General features: G+C 40.2%; 2 protein-coding genes across 2 annotated transcripts; both read left to right on the forward strand.

Moving 5' to 3' along the window:
• The first annotated feature begins 2,536 nt into the window (after nt 1-2,536).
• Nucleotides 2,537-5,112, forward strand: LOC121707404 (red-sensitive opsin-1-like). Its single transcript, XM_042089940.1, has 6 exons — nt 2,537-2,748; nt 2,931-3,227; nt 3,468-3,636; nt 3,753-3,918; nt 4,017-4,256; nt 4,365-5,112. The coding sequence occupies exons 1-6, from the start codon at nt 2,649-2,651 to the stop codon at nt 4,461-4,463; spliced, it is 1,071 nt and encodes a 356-aa protein (XP_041945874.1). The 5' UTR covers nt 2,537-2,648; the 3' UTR covers nt 4,464-5,112.
• Nucleotides 5,113-6,011: 899 nt separating this feature from the next.
• LOC121707125 (red-sensitive opsin-1-like) lies at nt 6,012-8,538 on the forward strand. Its single transcript, XM_042089444.1, has 6 exons — nt 6,012-6,178; nt 6,356-6,652; nt 7,550-7,718; nt 7,835-8,000; nt 8,098-8,337; nt 8,440-8,538. Exons 1-6 carry the CDS (start codon nt 6,076-6,078, stop codon nt 8,536-8,538), a joined length of 1,074 nt encoding a protein of 357 aa, XP_041945378.1. The 5' UTR covers nt 6,012-6,075.
• Nucleotides 8,539-20,071: the final 11,533 nt, after the last annotated feature.

Here is a 20,071-nt window from a genome sequence, read left to right on the forward strand (position 1 = left end):
AAGGTTTAGCTCTATACTTGCTCTTCAGGTTAGTTGGACACTAACTGGATCTACTCCCTGTTATTTTAATTCAATGATCAAGATTCTTGATTCAAGATACATCCCCAACCGCCCATTGCGGTCTTCTGATGAGCGTCTGTTGTGTCGACCAGTCATAAACGCTAGGTCAGATTCGAGACTTTTCCTCAGTGGTTCCATGTTGGTGGAATGAGTTGCCCTCCGTTCCTGTGATAGTTTTGGATCTTTCAAGAGGGGTCTAAAGGCATACCTGTTCAACATGTAGTTCTTTAAGCGCTTTTCGTATGCGTTATGGTTTAGTTGGGCTGTTAATTAATTTCCCATTGTTGTTATGATATTCTCCTTGAATGTAGTTTACCATGCTATTGTTACTATTGATTGAATGGACATTATTGTTTATTATTGCTATGTTCCTTAATTTTCATTATTTGTTTCATTAGGCTATTGATTGAATTGACATTGTTGTTTATTATTCCTATTCTCCTTAATGTGGTCTGACCAACATCTTAAATTGTTCCCTGTTAAATTTAAGTATTAGGCTATATTGTTTAGCCTATTTGTATGTCGGTTTGAACAAAAGCTTCAGCCAAATCACACAACCATAACCATACTTTATCACATAGTAGGTTGCACAAATTTGTAGCCTTCTCTAAGAATGATGCGTAGCCTACGTTGTTTTTCATGGCGATAGTATCTATGGATGCCATCTATTTTCTTAAGGGCTCTTCGCCCTTGAACTATTAACTTTGCTACTAGATACTACAGAATGCACGCGTACAGATATTCGAATTTGGCAACACATGTTATTTTAGATGACATTGTGTAAACAATCCAACGTGAATAAGAAAAACTAGGCTAAGTTTATATCCTACTTTGCAGACGTGACAGGCAGTGTACGCAAAATATATAAAAGTCTGTGCATATCACAGGAAGCATTCTACATCAACATGCGTTTACATCAATCGTTAACTTCTAACAAAATGATATGTCAGTGGTGAAACAAGGCATGCAGCATAGGCTTAATCGTTGATTAGCTAAAGATCTTGGAATCGGTCAGTCTTAATCTTTTATACATTAAGATCACCACACAGCACCCTAACAATAATACTGCATATGACAAAGTTAATTCCAAAGTTTATCAATCGTAAAATCAACAAATATACAGATTGTTCTCACCGATGGCCATGCTATCTTCAGAACGCTGGAGCAATCGTGTGTTATCTTATTGCACTTCAAAATCAAAATGGGGACAGGAAAAACAGTATCAGCACAGTACCATAGGCTACCATGAAAGATTACGATTGACCCCATGAAGGTTTTACATAAATCCTTCTTTCCCTAAAATGAACTATCAATCCACCGGGATTAACATGAGGCCAACCGCATCCTTGTCGATTTCAATTAGACTCTTGCGCTAGGCATTTCGGAACCCAGGTTGCCCAAATAAGCTGCTTTGGGCAATTCCCTTCTGATAAATATGTCTTCCTGTAGGTAGCCTACAACATCAGAACATAACACCAAAGATCATGTCATTGGGAAAACTATAGGCCAAGTTACTGTCGGCCCACAGCCTATGCAATTTATGATTCATTACATTAATGTAATAACACATTGACACATGAAACCCTGTGTTTTGAGCACCTGATGTGTTCAGCAGAAGGGAATTTCTACAGTCGTAATAATACCAACTGCTTCCTCTCCCAGACAATTATCACCTTAAAACCACAATAATTTCAATGTCATAGCCTTTTGAGGCCTCAAACACCTGCAAAGCCTAGACCAGACCAAAATAAGCACAAAGGACGTGCACAAAGTAGGCGTCATCAATATTATCAGAAAAGACACACAAATCATAGCAACAGGTGATATGAACAGATCACCAGTGAAGGGCCTGGCATCTTCAGCATGGTGGTGTAGGCCAAAGGGTCACAGCTCTTAAAAGAAAATGCTAGCCTCACATTAACAGAGATTTTACTGCAACCTTTGTGAGTTGAGAGGTTTTGTGAGTTTTCTATGAATTCATATAGAATTGTATGGTCATGAATCATTTTAAATAACAAAAAAAAAAAAAACATCTGCAACATAGATGCTACTTTCCACAGTGTTAAAATGGTTCTGTTTTGAATGTTCTAATCCTGTCAAGTTTTCACATTGGACAGGTTACCGCTGATTGGGGAACTAGGCATAAGGCCTGTTATACAGACATGGTAAGATTTAACAAAGCAATAGTCAAAACTGAAGTGTTTAAAATATTGGATTGCACACTGTTAAAGTCAGTGACGCCATAAGTGGCTGTAGAGGCTAACATAGGTTAGCACTGAAAATCCTCTGCGACCTAATGTAGGTAAATCCAATATTTGGTTCCATATAGGATGCGATGGGAACGTCTTAAGAGGCCAAACAGGGATTAAACAGGGTCAAAAAAAGTATTTACTGACCACCCAGTAACCTTGTAAGTCAGGTCAAACCCATTTGCAGTAATAAAGGCCCACATGTATATATAAAAGCAGCAAAACACACATCAGACATCTGTAGGCCACTCCAGCAACAGTCTACAGAGAGAGGGCTGCTGGACTAATAGAAACTTATTAATTGAAGCAGGGAAAAACAAACCAGATCAACCAGACGGCATGGCAGAGCAGTGGGGCGAAGCAGTCTTTGCTGCGAGGAGAAGAGATGACACTACAAGGGAATCAATGTTCACCTACACAAATGCAAATAATACTAGAGGTAAGTGGCACACTATTTATACCTTAAGGGATGTCTTTATGGATAGGTCTTTTTGCAACTTCGGCACACTGGAATACTTTTGTAACACTTTGTGCCCGGCAGTGGAAAAAAAGGCAACAATGTAGAGTTCTGTGTTCTGATGTAGTGGTGTTCAGAGTGTTTACTATCTTCTGTTTCCATAGATCCATTTGAGGGACCCAACTACCAAATTGCCCCACGATGGGTCTACAACATCGCTACACTTTGGATGTTCTTTGTGGTCGTTGCCTCTGTTTTCACCAACGGCCTGGTGCTGGTGGCTACAGCAAAGTTCAAGAAGCTCCGTCACCCTCTCAACTGGATTTTGGTCAATCTGGCTATTGCTGATCTTGGGGAAACAGTCATAGCCAGTACCATCAGTGTGATTAACCAGATAAACGGCTACTTTATCCTGGGGCACACCTGTTGTATTCTTGAAGGCTACACTGTGGCTACCTGCGGTAAAGGACAATATGTTTCACTCGCTGTCTATTTATGAATCCATAATTTCAATTTAAATCTTTTCACATTACAGTAGTCTCAATCTCATTGTTGAGTAGTCTTGTTAAATGCTGATTGGGTATATAGTATACAGTTAGCTTTAATAGAAATAACTGTTATAGAAATGATTTAATGTATGCTGCATTTAGTTTCTTTTCTGTTTACTCTTTCATTTACTGTACTACTGGCTCCTCCAACAGGTATTGCTGCTCTGTGGTCCCTGACTGTCATCTCTTGGGAGAGATGGGTGGTTGTGTGCAAACCCTTTGGAAATGTCAAGTTTGATAGCAAATGGGCCGCTGGAGGAATTATCTTCACGTGGGTATGGGCAGCAGTCTGGTGTGCTCCTCCCATCTTTGGCTGGAGCAGGTAGGTTTGCATTTCTGCTCTCCACATCTGGACCATTCTTTGAACATCATGTATCTCACTACCCTGAATTTTTATGTATGAATATGCTCATGCTCTTTGTTTTTCTTTTTTGTTAGGTATTGGCCTCATGGCCTGAAGACCTCATGTGGACCTGATGTGTTCAGTGGACCCGAGGTCCCTGGGATCCAGTCCTACATGGTTGTCCTGATGGTCACCTGCTGCTTCCTTCCCCTGGGTATCATCGTCCTCTGCTACATTGCTGTCTGGCTCGCCATCCGCGCTGTACGTTTGGTTGTTCTCTGTCCGAAACTGATAAGGTTTAACCATTTAAACAAAGAGTGACTTTTATGTGAAATGGGATCTTTTCCTCTCGCTAACAGGTAGCAGCACAGCAGAAGGATTCTGAGTCAACACAGAAGGCTGAGAAGGAAGTGTCCAGGATGGTGGTTGTCATGATCGTTGCCTACTGCGTCTGCTGGGGACCATATACAGCCTTTGCCTGCTTTGGTGCAGCTAACCCAGGATATCCATTCCATCCTTTGCTTGCAGCCATGCCTGCCTACATGGCCAAGAGCGCCACCATTTACAACCCCATTATCTATGTCTTCATGAACCGACAGGTGAGTTGTGTTTAACCACAAGATGCTGAATCTATATTTCAAAGTTTTACTTTGTCTAGCCCAAATCCAAAATCTAAACTAAACAAATTTCTAACTTCTACCTTTCAGTTCCGTTCATGCATCATGCAGCTCTTTGGCAAGGCGGGTGATGATGGATCTGAAGTCTCCACATCCAAAACAGAAGTCTCTTCTGTGGCACCTGCATAATTTCCCCAAAACATGCCATCGCTTGGAACTTGGAAAAGAGAAACAAATGGGACTTTTTGTACAGAATATATTGTATATCTAACATATTTTTGTTTATTTTAATGAAATGCTTTCAGTTAAGAAGAATGGATAATCTTTAGTGTGTGCAAATGCACCACCCTCTCAAAACTACAGTCGATTCAATGGGACACCCTTTTTGAAACGTCAGTAATCTGCATAGTCTACCAAGGCCAGCAGTGAAGAGGAAAAACACACAGAGCATAAGTGTGTATTACTGTCATCAAATATCTGCAGAGAAAGTGCATAACACATTATAACTGTATATGTGACATGAACACGCAACCAGTAATGGGAGTTCCGGCTCCTTCACAGAGATGCGGGCTAAGATGGCCTCACAGCTCTAAAAAGAAAATGTTTGTCTAATATTCATTGAACATCTTACTTACAGCCTACTTACAACCTTTGCATTCTGAAAGGTTTTGTGAGTTGCAGTGCATTTGTAACTACTAGTGGAATGATCATACATCATTTGTAAATAGCTATCTTGCAAGAAATAAAAATGCACAAAAAAAACTGTTCCCTAGATGAGAATTTCTACAGTGAATGATTCTGTACTTTTCTTTTGATGGAAGTAAAGTCATGCAGCAAATTAAAACAACCTTGTCTTGTTTTCTTTCATCAAATATTTATAAAGAGGGAATCCTCAACCCCTTATCAGAATCATATCTTACCATTGTTTCAGATTGTATACAACTGATTGTAAATAGGCCTCTAATGCCTTTTATACAAACATGGTTACATTTAACAAAGTCATAGTCCAAACTCCTGAAATGTTACAAATATTTAAGTGGCTAAACAGCACTGTAAGAGCCAGAAATAGTGTATTTACTTTTACATATATTCATTTGGCGGACGCATTTGTCCAAAGTGACTTACAGCAATGGAATAACATTTAGGCTATTAACATTTAAGCTTTTTTAGATGTAAGCTACAGAGCTACAGTATATACTGTACTATTTTAATATTTTTATCGCTGCCCACATAATTTTAACTTTTGTGAGCCTAAAGTCAAGAGGCCAGTAGAATCCTCCAACTGTTCAGGCTAATACTTCAAACTAATGAAGTCTGGAGAAATGTTGTAGGAGCATGTAGGACTTTCATGATCACAAGAGCCATCATTTTTTGTATCTCTCTGCAAATTAAAGTTTGAGGACATGCCAGCAAAAGTAGCACAAGCAGCAGTAGGTTAGTACTGAAAATCCTCTCTCAGACTAAATCAAATAAATCGGATGTCATGAAATCCAAGCAATGTTACTCAAGATTATCTGGATGCAAAGGAGAAGCTTTCGGAAAAGCTTAGAGACTTAGAGATTAGATAGGTCTGACATTGGGCCAAGTTACTCCAATGACCTCGAAGCTACTTAATGATAGTGACGTCATACAAAATATAAAAATCAGCATGTTGCTCATCAGACATCTGCAGGCACCTCCAACCACACGGTCCACTGAGAGCAGTTGACAGTAGAGGTCTGCTGGACTATTAAAAGCCAAACAAATAAATTTAAGTCACCAGAGACACGCACGGAATAACAACCCTTATCAACCCAACAACATGGCGCAGCAGTGGGAGGATGCAGTCTTTGCTGCGAGGAGAAGGGGAGATGAATCTACAAGGGAATCAATGTTCACCTACACAAATGCAAATAATACTAGAGGTAAGTGCCACACAATTTATACCTTAAGGGATGTCTTTATGGCCTTTTTGCAACTTCGGCACAATGGAATACTTTTGTAACACTTTGTGCCCGGCAGTGGAAAAAAAGGCAACAATGTAGAGTTCTGTGTTCTGATGTAGTGATGTTCAGAGTGTTTACTATCTTCTGTTTCCATAGATCCATTTGAGGGACCCAACTACCAAATTGCCCCAAGATGGGTCTACAACATCGCTACACTTTGGATGTTCTTTGTGGTCGCTGCCTCTGTTTTCACCAACGGCCTGGTGCTGGTGGCTACAGCAAAGTTCAAGAAGCTCCGTCACCCTCTCAACTGGATTTTGGTCAATCTGGCTATTGCTGATCTTGGGGAAACAGTCATAGCCAGCACCATCAGTGTGATTAACCAGATAAACGGCTACTTTATCCTGGGGCACACCTGTTGTATTCTTGAAGGCTACACTGTGGCTACCTGCGGTAAAGGACAATATGTTTCACTCGCTGTCTATTTATGAATCCATAAATTAATTTTAAATGACATCTTTTCACATTACAGTAGTCTCGAAATCAAATTGTTGAGTAGTATTGAAATCTCAATGTTAAATGCTGATTGGGTACATAGTATAATAAACAGTTTGCTTTAATAGAAATAACTGTTATAGCAATGATTTAGAGTATTGTAGAATTCTGGGGTATTCTCACTGTATTCTGATGTGTTCATATGTTACTTCTGTGTGTAGTATACAACAGGGAGAGGTCCATACCATTGTATACAGTATAACTTTGTTTAATATCAAAAGCCTGACCAGATATTGACACTAAGGGAGGCTTAGGCCTGTGTCTTTTTACCATCAAGAAGATCATACTGCCCTGGTGCTCAGGAACATCAGTGATAACATGGGCCAAAGGAGATAGCGTGTTGTTCTGTTCGGGCTAGTATTTCCATCTGGTCAGGGCCGGTTTTGTACACTGGTTGGCACCTGCCACGTTGGCATGATTTACGTTTGTATGTTTTATTATAACAGGCTTTGTCTTAGGCTTAGACTCTGATACGGATCGAGGAAGCGACTCGGGGAGCACCTTCTGTCAGGACGCTCAAGCAGCCCGATGCTAATAACAACCACGACTGTTAGACTCTGTGCAGTTTTACTGTTCGACACTTAGCCTGTGTTCTGTTATTCATTGTTTTACCATCTACAATAAATCATCATCTAATTGCCGATCCTGATCCAGCCGTCAAGCTTTATAGACCATCTTCAATACAGACATTAGAACTAAAACACAACGCAACAACCAGGGAATCCAACAGTATGCTGCATTTAGTTTCTTTTCTGTTTACTCTTTTATTTACTGTACCACTGGCTCCTCCAACAGGTATTGCTGCTCTGTGGTCCCTGACTATCATTTCTTGGGAGAGATGGGTGGTTGTGTGCAAACCCTTTGGAAATGTCAAGTTTGATGCCAAATGGGCCACAGGAGGAATTGTCTTCTCATGGGTGTGGTCAGCAGTCTGGTGTGCACCTCCCGTCTTTGGCTGGAGCAGGTAGGTTTGCATTTTTGTTCTCCACACCTGGACCATTCTTTGAACATCTTGTATCTCACTACCCTGAATTTTTATGTATGAATATGCTCATGCTCTTTGTTTTTCTTTTTTGTTAGGTATTGGCCTCATGGCCTGAAGACCTCATGTGGACCTGATGTGTTCAGTGGACCCGAGGTCCCTGGGATCCAGTCCTACATGGTTGTCCTGATGATCACCTGCTGCTTCATTCCCCTGGGTATCATCATCCTCTGCTACATTGCTGTCTGGCTCGCCATCCGCGCTGTACGTTTGGTTGTTCTCTGTCCGAAACTAATATGGTTTAACCATTTAAACAGAGTGACTTTTATGTGAAATGGGATCTTTTTTTTCTCACTAACAGGTAGCCCAGCAGCAGAAGGATTCTGAGTCAACACAGAAGGCTGAGAAGGAAGTGTCCAGGATGGTGGTTGTCATGATCGTTGCCTACTGCGTCTGCTGGGGACCATATACAGCCTTTGCCTGCTTCGGTGCAGCTAACCCAGGATATCCATTCCATCCTTTGCTTGCAGCCATGCCTGCCTACATGGCCAAGAGCGCCACCATCTATAACCCCATTATCTATGTCTTCATGAACCGACAGGTGAGTTGTATTTAACCACAAAATGCTGATTTTCTAAGTTTTACTTTGTCTAGCCCAAATCTAAAATCTAAACTAAACAAATTTCTAAATTCCACCTTTCAGTTCCGTTCATGCATCATGCAGCTCTTTGGCAAGGCGGGTGATGATGGATCCGAAGTATCCACATCCAAAACAGAAGTCTCGTCTGTGGCACCTGCATAATTTCCCCAACACATGCCATCACTTGGAACTTGGAAAAGAGAAACAAATGGGACTTTTTGTACAGTATATATTGTATATCTAACATATCTTTGTTTATTTTAATGAAATGCTTTCCATTAAGAAGAAGTGTGCGTAAATGCACCACCCTCTCAAAACTACAGTTGATTCAATGAGACATCAGTCATCTGCATAGTCTACCAAGGCCAGCAGTGAAGAGGAAAAACACACAGAGCATAAGTGTGTATTACTGTCATCAAATATCTGCAGAGAAAGTGCATAACACACTATAACTGTATACGTGTCATGAACACGCAACCAGTAATGGGAGTTCCTGCTCCTTCACAGAGATCCGGGCTAAGTCGGCCTCACAGCTCTAAAAAGAAAATGTTTGTCTAACATTCACTGAACATCTTACTTACAGCCTACTTACAACCTTTGCATTCTGAAAGGTTTTGTGAGTTGCAGTGCATTTGTAACTTCTAGTGGAATGATCATACATCATTTGTAAATAGCTATCTTGCAAGAAATAAAAAGGCACAAAAAAAAACTGTTCCCTAGATGAGAATTTCTACAGTGAATGATTCTGTACTTTTCTTTTGATGGAAGTAAAGTCATGCAGCAAATTAAAACAACCTTGTCTTGTTTTCTTTCATCAAATATTTATAAAGAGGGAATCCTCAACCCCTTATCAGAATCATATCATACCATTGTTTCAGATTGTACACAACTGATTGTAAATAGGCCTCTAATGCCTGTTATACATCAGAGTATGTATAACTGAATAGCATACAGCATAGCCTTTGGGGGATAACTTTGCTATGACAAAGTAAATTGCTTTTATAAGCCATTAACTTGGCTAACAAAGTGTTCCTACCCAGGGATGGATTACTGCACGGGCCTACCGGGCCCAGACCCAGGGGCCCGAGGGGTCAGGGGGCCCTGAAGCCCAAGCCTTTGCATGGAATCATTGCCTCAATATCAACAAATCAGGATGTAGGCTATGAATCTGATTGAATTTAGTATTAGCCATCCCCAAAATGCACCAGAATACAAGAAATCACATCAAACAAGTTAAAACATTTCTAGGAGAGGACCCCCTGCCCCCCCCCCCCCCCCCCCCCCACACACATATGCGTCAATTAGTGGGGGGCCCTTAATACAGTTCATCCGTCCATGTTCCTACCCGAATAGCTATTTTATAAGCGATAAGACCTGCTCAGAGTGTGGCAAAAATGCTGTTCGCCCTATGAAGAGTCTATGTGCCATCAAAATTATTATGACCGCCGCTAGCAAAGTGGTCATATAGGGATTATCAAAGTTTTTGTTTTTTTCCCCCCCCGTCATCTACTTCCTGAATTTTTGGTCAACGATACCCGGGACACCGAACCACCGGGGCACATGAAATTTGGTGGGTATGTAGCCCCACTAGACTTTTACGGAAAAATTTTGTTTCGTCCCCGGGGGCCACTCCCCCCCACTCCCCCCCCCCCCCCCCCCGTGCTGGGCCCCCCGAACCGCAAAAAAAGCAGTTTTTCCTAAATAACTACCTGAACCGTGGCACTGAGGATGAAGAATCTTTTATGGTATGTTGGTCTCAAGGGCCCACATTAACCTGGCCCATAATCACTCATTTGTGATTTGCACCCCCCCGTTAAAAAATGAAAATGCAATATTATTCTGCTTTATTCGCTCCTATCTTCAGTTAAGATGTTCAGAACTGCACCAAATTTTATGTGTATGATTGACCTGGCATTCTCTGGGGGTATGCCAAGTTTCGTAGAATTTCATCCATGGGGGGGGGGGGGGTCTAAAAAAATTAGGTTATGTGTACATTTATTGACTGTACACTCATTGGCCTGTAGATGGCGGTGCACACACATGCACACACACACAGGCACCCACATACTATCGGTATTAGAACAGCCGATACATAATTACAAATTCAGTAGGATTAAAAGAAAGCCAAAATAAATATTCATCATCATCATCATGGCTGCATTTCCAGTATTGGCGATAAGTAGTCGTTTGACTAGATGGTGCATCATTGCAGTGAGACGTAATTTTGTTGGAAGTTAAAAGTGGGTTGGAAAAACAATGGACGCTTCCTACAAGGACTGTAGTTTACCGCAGAGAACGTCTAATAAGGATAGGACGATGTTCACATAAAATGTAATTCCCATTTCTTCTTGAAGCCGAAATAAATCTGAGGATGTTTATCGGACATGCTTGGTTTTTACTGCAGGTACGTTAATCTTATAATATCAATAAGGACCTAGGTATTGTTACCGTTAGCGTTTGTTGAGTGATGGAGGCCAATTTGATTGATTGCATTTGTAGAAAACTATAAATGCGGTTATACCAAGCAAATTGATAGCAGCACTGTAATTGTATCTTTCGACTGTCTTTTTTTGCACGTGCTACAAAAATCATTCTGTGCAATGGAAAATTTACCAACGTTACACCGGTCTGATACAGTTTTGCCTATACATGCGTGAGACTGAGACGCCTGTTTATTTTGTTTTGTGCCTTCAGGGTGTGAGAGGGGAATCGATGTGCTTTGATTCCAGCTTGGTAGTTGTAGTCTGTGAAATTAAAACAGACTACTACTGTTAACAGGCTACTTCATTCGCGCTTTCCTTGACTCATGGAGCTGCGTGAATTGTATTACAACTTTTCGCCACGATATGGCAGTTTAAGTCCACTTGATACTGTAAGGCGTAGGCTAAGCCATTGGTTTCCAAAGGAGATTTTATTTGTGTCGCCAGCATAGCCTATTGACAATTTATGTTGTAAATAGGCCTACCTTATAAGCCTACCTGTAGCTTAGGGAAGCTAACAGCTTTCTATTAGGATCTAGTTTGCTAGTTACAGTTTTGTCATAGCTCTCTGATGCATTTTTGCATTTAGAATAGCCAGAGCGTGGATATCTTAATCGGAAAATTAAACAATATCGGGTGCCTATGGACTAGGCTGGGTGAACCCAGCCTGATCTGCCCGCTATTTATTTTTTGATTTCTTAAAAGATTGAGCTTGGTCTGGTGAAAGCCAGACTAGCCATGGACCTCAGTTACACAATGCAAGGGAACATGAATCAGCCTATATTTGCACGAACAATAACGGACAACAGCTCTTCAACTTTGGCCCGTTAAAATGTGTATGAACAGTCTAGCGACGCATTTCATCAAGGCCCATTTGGACATGTCAGTTATTTGCACCACTGGTTAGATGTAAAACAGCATTTCGTTTCAGACTACTGTTACTTAATTTGTGCATTGACAATAAAGTATTACATGAACTAAAGATGACTAAAATCTTATGTAGAAGAAGAAACATTCACAAAAAAATCCATCCATCCAAAAATGACCTTTGTTTTTGATAGCTGTTGAAAACGGCATGGAACTGACAGAGATGTTTTTGTTTATAAATAAATAAATAAATAACATTATGCTGATACCTGTTGCTTTTCCCAAATACAATGTAGCCTACAGGTGTAAGTGACCTTTCATCAATCCAGTTGCAATGGATGAACTGTGATGAACTGCCCTACTTGTGATTGTTTAGAGATTTTAAAGGTTTTATAACAATCTTCTTTGGCTATTCTACAATCTATTCACCTTTTCAGCACCAGTAGGCTACTTTCTGTGCAGCCGCACACACACACTCAGGCATGCCAAACAAGCATACACAAAAGTTTCAAGAGTGAGGGATGGAGTAAAAGATGGAGACAAACTGAAGTGTGATTTATTTTCGCGGAACGGATGTACAGGACTGAGCGGCGGTCATATTTTGTACCGCTATGCGGTACATCTAGTTTTGGAAACATTACTAGTGTAAGGCAGGGATTCCCAAACTGTGGTACGTGAGCTGCCACTAGGGGGTACGCGAGATGAAAAGGGCAATGTCGGGAAGGTGTTTAATAATCGAATGAATTAATAAATAATACATAATTTTGAATCGGGTGATAATGATATGGAAACGTGAAATTAAAGGAAATCATTTGTAAACTCTATAGCAGGCTATGTTTCATTGAAAAAATAAGCTACCCACAATGCATGTGATTTCCTGCTGGTAGCCAGAATATCTGGTGCGTTAGTTTCGCAGGCCTATAGGCTATTTAGAAGGCTACGCAAACATGGAAAACTGATTAAAAATAGGGACACTGTCCCAAATAGAGTAATTAAAGTAATCGAAGAAGAGAAGCGAGAGAAACAGCAGGAGACAGGTAACGATGGGATGTGGAGGTGGACCGCAGGGGGATAAAAGAAAGGAAGGAGACAGAAAAGACTGCGCGAAAAAAAAGTTGTTCTCCACACTGTTTTTTTAGTGTGAGAGCTCATAGACCAGTTGCACATTTTGATTTTGTTGTTTGTTACCATGTAGGGCGGCTAATTAAACATGATGCATGGAATGCGTCAATAGAATGTGTTACTTTTCGGATGGTGGGGGTAAGCGAGCCGAGTCAGGATGTAGAAGATGGTCCGCGGGGAAAAAAGGTTTGGGAACCGCTGGTGTAAGGTAAGCAACTCTTTAGGGGGGCTTTACAAAGTCCTGGATCCACTGTACTAGGATGCACACATATGAAGCTGATAGTTCAAGGTGTTTATATATTCCACTCAGGATGGCATCTTCCACTCCCTGTTTCTGTCTTTAAGCAAACTGTAATATGTCCATATGTGCCTGAGTTTGTGGGTCGATACGAGACACTCAAATCACTTAATAGCAACAGAGTTATGTGCCAATGGTCTAAAATTGTTTAGATACATGCTCTAATGTTTGATGACCATTTTGGCCCATTTAAGATTTACTCAGGGCGGTTCTAGGGGCGGGGCCACAGGGGCCCGGGCCCCATCTGAAATCTCATTGGCCCCTGACTGGCCCCTGTACCGTCAATCATCAATAAGTGTCAAACTTGTTGAGAACGACGATCAGAGATGCAATTACATTCCCAAACAACTGGTGGCAGTAATGCACCTATGAAGCTTGAAAGCTAAAGCACACAGTGAACTGTAAAACTGGCTAACCAGAAATGTCTCTGCTAATGTGAAGAAACGATACATTTGGCTCACGGAAGTATCAGCTAACGTGAAGAACCGATACATTTGGCTAACGAAAGTATCAGCTAGAATTCTAACGTGAAGAACCGATGGCAGCGTTTCATCCTCCACAGAAGTTTCTTGGTGAGTCACAAATCTCTATGTTGGTTATCATCATTATGTGAAAGGGACGTTTATTTGTTGCTGTCACAATATGTTAAGTTTGTCAATTAAATTACGAAGCAGCAGCAAGCTTGCAGTGAACTGTTAACTGACTTAGTCAGTTAACTGTTAACATTAACTTAACGTTAGGTTACTTGAGTTGAGGTGTGATTGTTTGTTAGCATGCTGATAGATTTTATGTATGGAAAGGTAATGTATGAAGTGTTTGAAATGGTGTTATATGAAATGCAGAGAAAAGGACATCCTGTTTGTTTGGGGTCCAAAATTAATAATATTGCATGTGCTAGTGCGTGCGCCTTACCAAATTACCTTTTTTTTTTGCTTCAGGAAAACGTTTGGCAGCGGCTAACATGAACATGAGAATACATGCCTAATAGCTAACACTACGTTTTTGTAGTTAATGTGAGCTATCATTGCAAGGTTATTAACCACTATTCTGAGTTTATTTGATTCATGGGCTTCGCATGAATTCTGTCTCAAAGTGTTAGGTCAAGGAGAGTTTCATTGAGATAAATTGGTTACATTTTCTACTCTATTCACTCAAGCTTTATATGATTTTAAAAAATAATAACTGGTTTTACAGTTGCCAGACGACATGCTGAATACAAGCATGGATTTTGTGAAACCTACACCTACAGACTGGGATGGCGCAGGAGCTGACTTCAACCCACAGTCTTCAGAACCACCAGTCACCAAGCATAGCTGCTCCTAATGGTATGATGCTATTTCCTATTGCCACTACAGTGAGCATATTTTGTCATTCATTTTAGAAACGCCAGGTTGACAGTGAGTTATGAAAGTTAATAACAATTAAGTTACTCAAACTTGTTTCATTTTCTTCTCTCCAGACATTTCCCATTCTAGAGCAGATGGTTCTGTGCAACCTCTCCTAAACTGGTATTCCGCAAGATGCAGCATGGAAATAGGAAGAGGCCACTCAATGACTTCTAATACAAAGACTTCAAATGGTAGGAATATTCCATCTTTAGTGTTTTGCTACCCCTTCCGTAATTTCCGCTTTCAAATGACCCATCGTCAGTCTTCAAATCAGAATCAGGCTTTTCTAACTGGAAGCAAGACGGTGGCTTCAAAGACCATTCCAAATAAGTTGTGGAAAAAATTGTGTAAATATGATGTAGTTGTTGCTCACATGCTGTGTGTGTGTGTGTGTGTGTGTGTGTGTGTGTGTTTGTTTTAATGTACGCAAACTGGCAGTGAAAGTGGTTTCTCTTATCAACAAAAGGGGAAACAGTTTTATTGAACGAAAAATGTGTGTATGATGATGTATGATTTCTGTTTAAAATATCAATGTATTTCCAAGTGTCTATTATATTTTAGTTTTATATTGTGTTTTCAATGCACATTATAAATAAATGGGAAAATTGTTAAGAATTGTATTGGCTTTTTTGTTTTTTAGCATTTAGCATTCAAGTATTTGAACAAGGTAAGACTGGTGAAAGGTATGCACCTTACTGCTGTGGTGTAGTCTAGTTAGCTGTAGTGGGTATACTGTGATCAACCCCAAATATTAATACCTATCCTTGTCTGTTTTAAGTGGGTATACTGAGATGGTGATGCTTTTTAAGTGGGTATACCAGAGACTTTCTAATGAGGAGACACAGCACTCAAAAAAATCCTCCATAGAAATGCATGGGGCTAGTTTGTAGCTTGTTGTTGCAAGGCTTCCTCGGCAAAACGTCAACATGTGAATACATTGAGCCAATCATGTGGTGTGATGTGAATACATTGAGCCAATCATATGGTGTGTTGTGAAGACATCATGCCAATCATGTGTTGTGAACTCGCCGCTGGAGCAAGATTGGTGTCGTGAAGCCTTGCGCACGCACATTTCTGCCGAATAGGATGCCCGATGAGTGCCCAAAAAGCGTTGCAATATGGCAGTCGAGTGGAGGGACTTGCCTAAAAGGACTTTGGGTATACTGCGTATAGTCCTGCATATCACGTAGACAACGTGCCTCTGCCTTACTGAACAAGGGATTTTCTGTGTATGGATGTTGACCAGTTCTTGGCCCCTCAGTGTATGATGTGGCCCCTTTATGGCTCCTGTCTCAGAAAAATCCTAGAACCGTCACTGGATTTACTTATGTTTGAATGTGAGATGCCATAATGTAGATTGATATTAGACTGTGCCCTTGGCTGTGGTGTTCTTAAATACAATTATTATTATTACATTGACCACCTCGTTAGGTGGGACTCGGAGAAGGAATGTGGATTTGATGCTCAGTAGCTCAGTGGCATGGATGCAAGAGTGACCCCTAGTGGCCAAGATAGGCATTGTTAGGTTTTGTGACTGTCTGAATTTTACCTTACATTTAATTGAATAATAATATTTTACCATTAAGTTTACGGTTTTTGGTGCTTCCAACAAAAACAGCTATTCCCCAACAGATTAACATCCAGCTTGACTCATCTTCACTGACCTAAACTAGATCGGCACGTAACTTGGGCGTTGTAACTGATGACCGACTTAATTTCTCTGAGCATGTAGCCTCAAGTGCTCTTCCTTCCTGTGATAGTTTTGGGTCTTTCAAGAGGGGTCTAAAGGCATATCTGTTCAACATGCACTTAGTTTATTAAGCGTTTTTTATGTGTTATGGTTTGTATATTATTTGTAGACACAAATAAGATTAATCTTAGTTTACAGGACTGACTTTATTGAACCTCGACCTTGTGTTGCCTTGATTAGGGTGTGAGATGGGGTTGCAATAGCACCATATTAACGTTTATAAATTAGGTTTTGCCTTTGTCTATCTGGAAGCCTAGGCTATATGTTATTTAAGCCTACACATTTCCTCACTTTCTTATTCAACCTCTTTCTTATCTTCAAACATGTTCTTAAGTGACACCCCAAAACATTATTGCACTCACAGCTCTCACAAGTAGCAAAGAACTGGCATGACAGATGTACAGTGTGTGCAAAAGTTTAGGCACCCATGCTAAAGTTTAATAAAAAGAGGAATAAAACAATCATCTTTTGTAAATTGGTTTTAATGCCTTAATTAAAAAATGAGGAAAAATCTAACCTTTAAGGACATACATTTTCTTTATGAATGAATCATTTATTGTAAATAAATAAAGGTTATTCGTTAAAATACAGGGGGCATAACTAAGGAACCCCCTATGTTAAAATCCCATAGGCAGATTTTTATTTTTTAAGGCCAGTTAGTTCATGGATCCAGGATACTATGCATCCTAATAAAGTTCCCTTGGCCTTTGGAATTAAAATAGAGCAGGGCCGTAGTCACCATAGACATTGAGGGGGACGTGTCCCCCCCAATGTTCAAATATGACTAAAATGCCCCCCCCCCCCCCCCCCCCAATATACCGACATAGAAAAATAAATAAAGAAAAAAACGCTATAGGCCTACTAGGCCTACAGGAAACCAACACGCACCATCATCTGAAATGTAATCAAACGTAAATAATGCACAAATTAGTGACCTAGTGATGGTTCCAAAGTAGCCTACACCCCTGAGTGGTTTGTCCTGGTGTCGGTTTTCCGTTTTTCGTTAGTGGCGTGCGCTATTAAAAGCTTCCATTTACTGCACCCTACTGCGGTGAGGTAGGGCTGTCAACAATTTCGCAAAAGCTATACCGGTACAATTTTCACAAAACTTGTTGGAAAGGTGTCGCACAGGCTAAGGAAATACATTTACATTACATTTTTTCGTTCCAATACATTTTTGGAGTCTTGAAACAGGGAACTTTGAAACATTTTCCATTGTAGCCTATTCTTGCAATGATAGCGAAAGTGAAACGTTTTATTTTAAATGATGAATTTGTGCAAGCCTGTGTCATTCATTTCTTTCACATGTCTTTCAACATAAATAATGCATTCTAGTAGTAATGCCAGAAATTGCCGTTTATAGGGCTCTTAGAAATGGTTGTTGCATCTTGCATATTATTTAGATGTGCACTCAACCGCGCATCCATGCAGGCAAAACGTAGGAATCAAATGTGGCGCAGGCACACAAGTTGTAAAAAACGTTTACAATGTACTGGCGGTGATGGCCTACAGTTAATGTGAATCGCGGACAATAACCAATTTCATTATTGTTAAATATCATGATGGGAGAGTATTATTAAAAATGTTACAAGTATGCAAATTCATATGTTTACGGGCATTTAGGTTTTACTGTGTTGTTTTGTTGTAAAGACATGCAAGGCATTCTGGGCCATGTAATGAACAGTGGTCGGCAGCACTCCATACGTATTAATATGAATAGGTGTTTCTGTAAACCTAGGGACAATAAACAGCTATCTCTGTTACAAAAACGAGCTGGTAATCGCTCATTGAAGAGGGAACTATGATAAAAAGATTGTTTTCCCAGGCCCCAGCAGTGGCGCAACTGGCTGGGGCACCTGCACCATATGCCGGCGACCCGGGTTCAATTCCCGCCCCCCGAGACTCTCTCCCACTTACTTCCTGTCACTCTTCACTATCCTATCGCATTAAAGGCATAAAAGCCCCAAAAATATACTTTAAAAAAAAAAGATTGTTTTCCTAAAAGCATGGAGTTGACGAAAGAATAAGCAGGAAATGTCACGTTAATGTTAAATAGCCTACATCTGAACTCTAGGTGGCAATGTTGTATTACATTTCACTAAATACGTGTGAGATTCACAAGTAAGGAAGGTGCAAATATTATGTAATTTATCATGGGAAATTATTGGAAATGTTATTTCTTGTTTATTCTAATTGCAAACCATACACATCCATTCGTAATCACATGTACACTTTTAATACCTTGAAAAGACCCTCATTTCGTTTATTTGATGTTTTCTAGCAACGCAGCCTTCAGAGCAAAGATTCTAGAACAGAGCTTCAGAGAGACACGTTTTGAGTTTGTGGCCAAGTACCTAAAATATCGGTTTCCATGTGTATGTGCTGGATGGTGTGCTTCCTTTATGAAAGTAAGTGTTTTATAGAGTTACAGACATAATGAGTCATGTTGTAGTGGTCAACATAAATGTGCCCCTTCTGTTATTAGAATGCTAAGCGGAGAAGCATGCTAAGCAGAGATTTAGTATCATTAATTTCTTGTGTGGCTAGCTATAGGGAGGAGGAGATGTATGTTGCTAATTGGGATTTATGTTGTTTAGCGTAATGCCATGGTCATTTAATATGAGATTATGTCACTTGTAACTTTAGGACTGCTGCTACTGGAAGAAAATGGAATCCATGCATTTCCACAGAATTATTTTTGGAATCTGATCCCTTATCATACCTGTTCATTCTTACTCGTCGCTCGACTTATCGTGATTAAATTCAAGATGGCTGCAAACGCTAAACTTTGTGAAGATACTGTCTGCATAAATCGTCTTGTAAGTAAAGTACCAGTGCTTTTTCAAAGTTCTCAATGTCTCGTTTTAAATGTCAGGGCCCTCGGAAGTCTACCAATGAAGTGTGGAGATCCATTGAGCCTCGTAAATGGTGTAAAACAGTGATTTATTTGCATGGCTAGCCCGATGCCGAAGCACCACCATTGAAAAAGCTGTTGGTAGCATCGGCTAACTAGCGCCAGATTTTGGAGTGCAGGGGACAAGCCGAGATGGGCTATGAGACATACGTTCACACTCGGTATCATGTTTCAACACACTTTAGGTCAATATCACACCGGAATTCTCCTTTAATGGGACTCACTGTATGGAAGTAGGCTAAGTAAAATAGAGATTTTTCAAATAAGATAAGGTTAGGATATGCCCGCTTGACAACGGCAGAGATAACTGGCCTTTGGCCATAGCAACCATCCATTTAGAACGACTGGCCTTCATAGCAACCAAGGATCTTAGCTGTGATTCATGTAGCTACAGTATGCATGCAATGTGATGCAAAGTATAGAAAGGTGATGAAATCCAGCATCTTTTGTGTTTGTTATTTTTTAAATGTATTTGTCATGTCTTGATATCACGGGCACGCTGGCGACTACGCCGCTCCACCCAGCATATTTTATCTTTTTGTTATGTGTCTTGTTTGTGGAGCGCTTTGGGTTGCACTCTGTGCATGTTAAATGCGCTTTAAAAATAAAACTGACTTGACTTGACTTGAAATATACAGAGACAGGTCAAGAAATATCGTGCAATGTAGACAGTAGTATACAGTTGATTTACAGAAGGTGGTTTAGAGTAATATGAATTAAATATAAATATGTGCAGTGTATTAGCAGTTATCTCATACAATAAGTAGAATAATGTATGTAGATGTAGCAGTAACATTATAATAGTAGAAATAATAATATAGATATATGCAGTGTATTAACAGAATATAATAAAACAGAATAAATATGGATATTCAA

Source organism: Alosa sapidissima, chromosome 4, assembly GCF_018492685.1.
Source record: "Alosa sapidissima isolate fAloSap1 chromosome 4, fAloSap1.pri, whole genome shotgun sequence".
In the NCBI taxonomy this organism is placed as follows: Eukaryota; Metazoa; Chordata; class Actinopteri; order Clupeiformes; family Clupeidae; genus Alosa; species Alosa sapidissima.